The 4,164-nt window shown below is 39.9% G+C and overlaps 1 protein-coding gene across 1 annotated transcript in view; it reads right to left on the reverse strand.

Moving 5' to 3' along the window:
- LOC103391122 (LON peptidase N-terminal domain and RING finger protein 3) overlaps positions 1–2,642 on the reverse strand; it is a 12,490-nt gene extending 9,848 nt beyond the window's left edge. The window contains exon 1 of the mRNA XM_008327261.3: positions 1,181–2,642. Within this exon, the coding sequence (XP_008325483.1) occupies positions 1,181–1,871 (691 nt within the window). The 5' untranslated portion in view covers positions 1,872–2,642. The remainder of the gene's footprint in view (positions 1–1,180) is intronic.
- Between the last annotated feature and the right edge of the window lie 1,522 nt (positions 2,643–4,164).

Raw genomic sequence — 4,164 nt, forward strand, 5'->3', positions numbered from 1 at the left:
TATATATATATATATATATATATATATGCATGTATGTATATGTATGTATATGTAGTATATATAATAAATAGTATATATAATAGTAGTATATATAATAGTATAATTATTATTTATTATTATTTATTATAGTATATATAATAAATAATAATTCAACGGCCCACTCGTGTACCACGACACAGTGCTTGAGAACCACTGGGTCAGGTTATATCAGTGCCGATGGTGTGGAGGTCACGTAAAATTCTGCTGACATTGTCCCCTGTCCTCATTAAGAACGACACCTGGCGTTGACCGGCGGTAACATCCTTGACCTACATTCGCCTGCATCACGCTTTGACGTGTCACGTTACACAACGAGGAAATCGAGGGCTGGTTTGGAGGTGGAGACGTAACGTGCTTACCCAATGTTTGGTCCAGTGGCCCAGCAGCACACATAACATAACTGACTGTGTTATCCAACACATGACCACATGGCTACCAGCAGCCTACACACAACAACAGCGTCTGCTCCTATAGGATCCTGTAGGATTTTATTTTTTTACTTCATCTACGTGTATTTATTTGTCCAATACTACCTAACAGCTATTACAGGAAATACTTCTACTGTACCGAAGCCAAGAATGTGCAGCTACCGTTGCTGCTCAGTTACATATTTTATCAGTAGACAATAGTATTAATAACAAATTAAAAAGATATTATGGCAGCACAACATTTATTTTTAATCTGTCACTTAATATTACATGTATTTTTTTAATATAAATGATAAATGCTTAAACCGGAACAACAACGTCCTATCCATGATACCGTTAATATTTGATCGAGTAACCATTAAAAATGTTTTTAATTTCAACATGTACCGGTAAAATGTAAACTTTTACAAGTTCTTCAACGGGAACTCTTGATAAAGAGTCAAGGATGATTCACAGTCGGCGGAACTACTTGACCTCCTCTGAGCTAAAGTTAGCCAAAAACATTAACAATATTTTCGTCTTCACGAGTTGGACGCGAGTTGAATTCTTCTTTAGGCCAAAGTGTCGTTCATATTAAGGTACTTTAACTAAATATTTTCAAAGATTGGTGGCTGTTGTAAAACGTTTGAGACGTAGACGTATATTTTAGTGGACCTAACGGACCATCTGTGGTGTTATTGGTTCTAGAAAACATGACATAAAAAATGTCCTACCCTTCATTATTGCTTGGTTGTACTTCTCCAGTGCAGCCTCCATCTTCTTCTCGGCGTACAGTCCGTTGCCCTCCCGCCTGAGTTGTCCAGCCTGGTGCAGGTTCGGGAACCACTTGGCCAGCAGGTTACTGAGGACCACGTTGACCCGGTAACTCTGGACTCCCGAGCTGTCCCTGCACTCGTTACACTCCTTCTCTCTCCTCTCCTTTCTTTCCAGACACTTCTTACAGTAGCAGTGTCCACAGGGCAGAGTCACTGGCTCGAACAGAAAGCTCTGACATATCGGGCAGGAGAAGTACGCTCGCCCGCTGCCTGGGGCTGTAGCTGTAGCAGCCGCGGGCCGTCCTGCTCCCTCCGCCGCCCCAGCCTCTTCACCTCTTCCCGGGCTGCCGCTGTGGCTCTCGCCGGCGTCTTGTCTCCGGATACTCTGGGATAGATAGTCTATCAGGTTCTCCAGCTGAGCCGGAGTCAGTCTCTCTATCTCGGAGGCTTGCCGGTACACGGCGAACGCTTCGGAGAATTTCCCTCCAAAGGCGAGCGCGTCAGCCCGCTTCACCATCAGCTCCTGTCGGCTCCCGGGGTCTCCCTGAGCCGCCAGCTGACAGTCGTAAATATCCGCCGCCAGGTCGAAGTTCTTGGACTGGAAAGCTTCGGCTGCGAGCTGCAGCATACTCTCCCTCTCTGTGGCCATGGCGGGCTGGATGCTGGGGTGAGTCCTATCCCTTCATCACCAGCGCAAACATCGTCTGTGAGGCGGAACATGTGTGTTCAGTCTACCCGCTGCCCTTCACACAACTGTCCGTCTTCTCGGCATGATCATGCTCCATTCCAGGAAGTGGACCACTCATACTGTCAATGGAGAAGCGGGGAAGGGGGGGGGGGGATGAACGTTATGTAAAAATTGCGTCATGTGACCAAGACCAGATGTTCTGATTGGATGGATTCGGAACTGTTACAAAACAACTTGCCATGTAACATGCCGTGTTTGTGTGTCATGGGGGCAAAGAGCTTTCTGACCGCGGCCTGCATCCACGGCCACAGTAAACACACTGTGTAACTTACTGAATATTAACTAGTGTCTCAGCAGTAATACTTTTTAACAAGGTAATAGTATACGTTACTAATGTTTAAACTGGTTATGATACTGCACTAACCACAGAAAGGTTTACATTAGTCTTCAGGCATCACTGTTTGTAGGTCACGTCCAGTTATAGCCATCGCTGCAGTCTTCTGTTATGCGGATTCAAGGCAGAGGTCTTCAACATAAGGTCTGCAGCCAACAGGGGGTCCGTGGAGGTACTAAAAAAAACAGATGTAAAACAGATTTTTTTTTTACCTAATGTGGATTAAAATACTCACTCTCCTTTTTGGCAAAGTCCACTGTTGTACCTGTTATTGTCTTCTGTAATTGTTCCCAGTGTCACCGCAAAATATGCTGCAAATACCAGGTGTAAATACCAGGTCACTGCTAAAACGGAAAACAATATTCATTCATTATTAAATATTCCATGTTACCATCACTGATCAATTATCACTTCAACAGGAAGATCATTGTCAGATATACTGTATATCAGGGCTGTCAACATTGTTTATTAATATTGGAATATGAATTGGAATTATTTTTATGCATTTAACACATGGTAATAATTAATGACAGTGTATATCTATAATTCCAGGTCTGACAATCATTACATATTAGCACATTGTTTTATAGATTTTTTTAAAATATTAGAACATTGATTAATTTCTTACCTTAATATATTCATGATCCAAAGCTGAGAACATTTTTTGATGACTTTTTTTTAACTTTTTCCGTTCTGTTCTACTCTAATAAAACAAAAACAAAAAAACATAAACATCACATACAAACTCCAAAATGTCAAATATTTAAACAATTCAAACAATCATCTTGTAGAAGCTCCTTTTTTTAGGAGCTTTTTTTTTCTCTCCAGTGTTGCACCATTGCAGCTGAGCATCAACAGTGTTTAATACACAAACCTGTATTACAGTTTGATGTGAGACCACATGATGTTATGATCGGCCTCTGGAGTCCATCACCAGTGTTTCCTGCAGTCTAAAAATAAGCCTGGTTTATCAATGAGGTTTACTGTGAGGATAGCATGAGAGGATTACAGGGTTTTTTTTTAGGTCTGTCAGTGTCCTTGTCGGTAGAGTTAGACAATTGTCCACAATATAGGTCGTCCAGTCTCGTCTCTGTGAACTCAATCCAACACAGAGACACAACCTAACGGACGGACAGCATTCACTGAGACAGAGGGACAGAGAAACGCAGAGAAAATGTTCAGTTTTCTTTGAGCAGAGGTTTGAGTAAAAAAAAAAAGAAAACAACATAATTTTACACAAAAAGTTTAGATGATGGTTTAATGGTGAGAATGTTAGCACTTATATTGGTTAACTGAAAAAAAAACACTGCTATAATTTGACAGAATTTATCAAAACAATCTTGTAGTTTTACCACAGTGAACACATGTAGTTTGTGTTGTATTTTCCTTTTTTTCCATAGCTTTTGCATACATTTAATTTATACTGGTTTTATTTTCTTCACATTAGTTGTACAATTTAAAAAAGTACTTTCTAGTCTCTGCATCTCTTTACTTTGTTTTTCAGATGTGACCTTTATGTGTAACAGTGATATAACATATATATAAATTAATTAAATGTTAAGCTGTGATGTTTTTTCATAAGGTGTTATTTTATAAGTGAAGGCTGTGGAGTTTACATAAACAAATGCTACACACAGTCAAAACATGGACTGATGACTCACCAGCCTGTGTTTGTACAAGGACAAAACTGGAACAAAGTATTACTTTTCCTGGTTGATTCACTATAAGAACAACAACCCCCAGCACCGGGTTCTACTGTATTGTTTTACTAGAACTGTGATAAACAACGATGGAAACCAATTTAAATAAATAAATAAATAAAAAATAGAAAAAAATAAAACAATTTTAAAAAAATAAATA

The sequence above is a fragment of the Cynoglossus semilaevis genome, chromosome 15, assembly GCF_000523025.1.
Source record: "Cynoglossus semilaevis isolate Cse_v1.0 chromosome 15, Cse_v1.0, whole genome shotgun sequence".
NCBI lineage: Eukaryota > Metazoa > Chordata > Actinopteri > Pleuronectiformes > Cynoglossidae > Cynoglossus > Cynoglossus semilaevis.